Source organism: Octopus bimaculoides, chromosome 8, assembly GCF_001194135.2.
Source record: "Octopus bimaculoides isolate UCB-OBI-ISO-001 chromosome 8, ASM119413v2, whole genome shotgun sequence".
Classification (NCBI taxonomy): domain Eukaryota; kingdom Metazoa; phylum Mollusca; class Cephalopoda; order Octopoda; family Octopodidae; genus Octopus; species Octopus bimaculoides.
In genome coordinates, this window is record NC_068988.1 from 30188647 (window position 1) to 30190103 (window position 1457).

The 1457-nt window shown below is 39.3% G+C and overlaps 1 protein-coding gene across 4 annotated transcripts in view; it reads left to right on the forward strand.

Annotated features, from left to right (window-relative positions):
* The window catches only part of LOC106882798 (neurexin-1a), a 443081-nt gene that overhangs the window by 228031 nt on the left and 213593 nt on the right, over positions 1-1457 (forward strand). For all 4 annotated transcript variants that reach the window (XM_052970029.1, XM_052970028.1, XM_052970030.1 and 1 more), the window contains one exon: positions 739-956. In XM_052970029.1, the coding sequence (XP_052825989.1) occupies positions 739-956 (218 nt within the window). The remainder of the gene's footprint in view (positions 1-738; positions 957-1457) is intronic.

Below are 1457 nucleotides of genomic sequence, written 5' to 3' on the forward strand. Positions count from 1 at the left end.
CTTTGGAAATGTGCTGTGCGTGAGAAGACCCGGCAAGCCAAGTAAGATCGTTGCCAGTGCCCCTGGACTGGCTCTTGTGCGGGTGGCACATAAGATGCACCATTTTGAGCATGGCCGTTGCCAGTACCGCCTGACTGGCCTCCAAGGGATTTTCGAGCGAGATCGTTGCCAGTGCCCCTGGACTGGCTTGTGCGAGTGGCACATAAAAGACACTATTTCGAGCGTGGCCATTGCCAGTATCGCCTGACTGGCCTTCATGCAGGTGACACGTAAAAGCACCTACTACACTCTCTGAGTGGTTAGCATTAGGAAGGGCATCCAGCTGTAGAAACTCTGCCAAATTTAGATTGGAGCCTGGTGTTGCCATCCGGTTTCACCAGTCCTCAGTCAAGTCGTCCAACCCATGCTAGCATGGAAAGCGGACGTTAAACGATGATGATGATGATGATGATGATGATATAAATAATTAGAAAATGGAGAAAACCATAGATTAACCCACACATCGATTGGACCACATTTATAGCTTATTTATTAATACAAAGTATGGCATAACAAATCTTACAGTTGTTTCTAATCAGATTGCCAGAAACTAGGTTTGACGGATCTTCTCAAGCACATCTCAAATAATAAATCAATGCCTGTTAGAAATAATCTTCATAAATTCAAATAGGAGTTATTTGCAAAGCACAATAGCAAGACTTTATAAATACTTGATCCATAAATGCATCTCTTTTACAGCTGCTCCTGTCACCATGTTTGATGGCACCAAAGGGGCCTGGGTTATCTTTGCTGATGCCATACGCTCTCATACAAATGATATTTCCCTACGCTTCAAGACACATCTCAGTAACACTACCCTGTTCCATACGACAGCTGAAAATTCCACAGACAGTGCAATGGCTGTACTTGAAAATGGAATTTTGAAACTTATTATAACGGTCAACGGCCAAAGAAAGGTAAAACAATAGTTTTTTTAATGATATTCAAGAATATTTTGGAAATGTTCTTTACATTAACTATAAATTTATATTATAAATTCATTTATAAGAGGAAAATGTTGTCGCACTTATATCGGCAACTTAATTGCAGACACTGGCCTGGAATGGTATCCAGGACCTCAAAGCAGTGATGACGGACCAAGAAGTGCGATGGGTAGACTTAGTTGTTGCGACCCAGTTTGGAACCAGGCCATAATAAAAAATAATCAAATTATATACATATGCGTTTATATATATATATATATATATATATATATATATATAATGTGTGTGTATATATATATGTGTATAGTTGGAATTTACAAAAAAACAAAAGACAAAGACGGGTGTGTAAACAACAAACAGATGTATTAGTTTAATGCTCAGGAAGTGAGAAAGTCTTTTACGTTTCAAGCCTACGCTCTTCGACAGAAAGGAACACAGAAATAAACAGGGAGAGAAAATAAAAAAGGTTTAGTG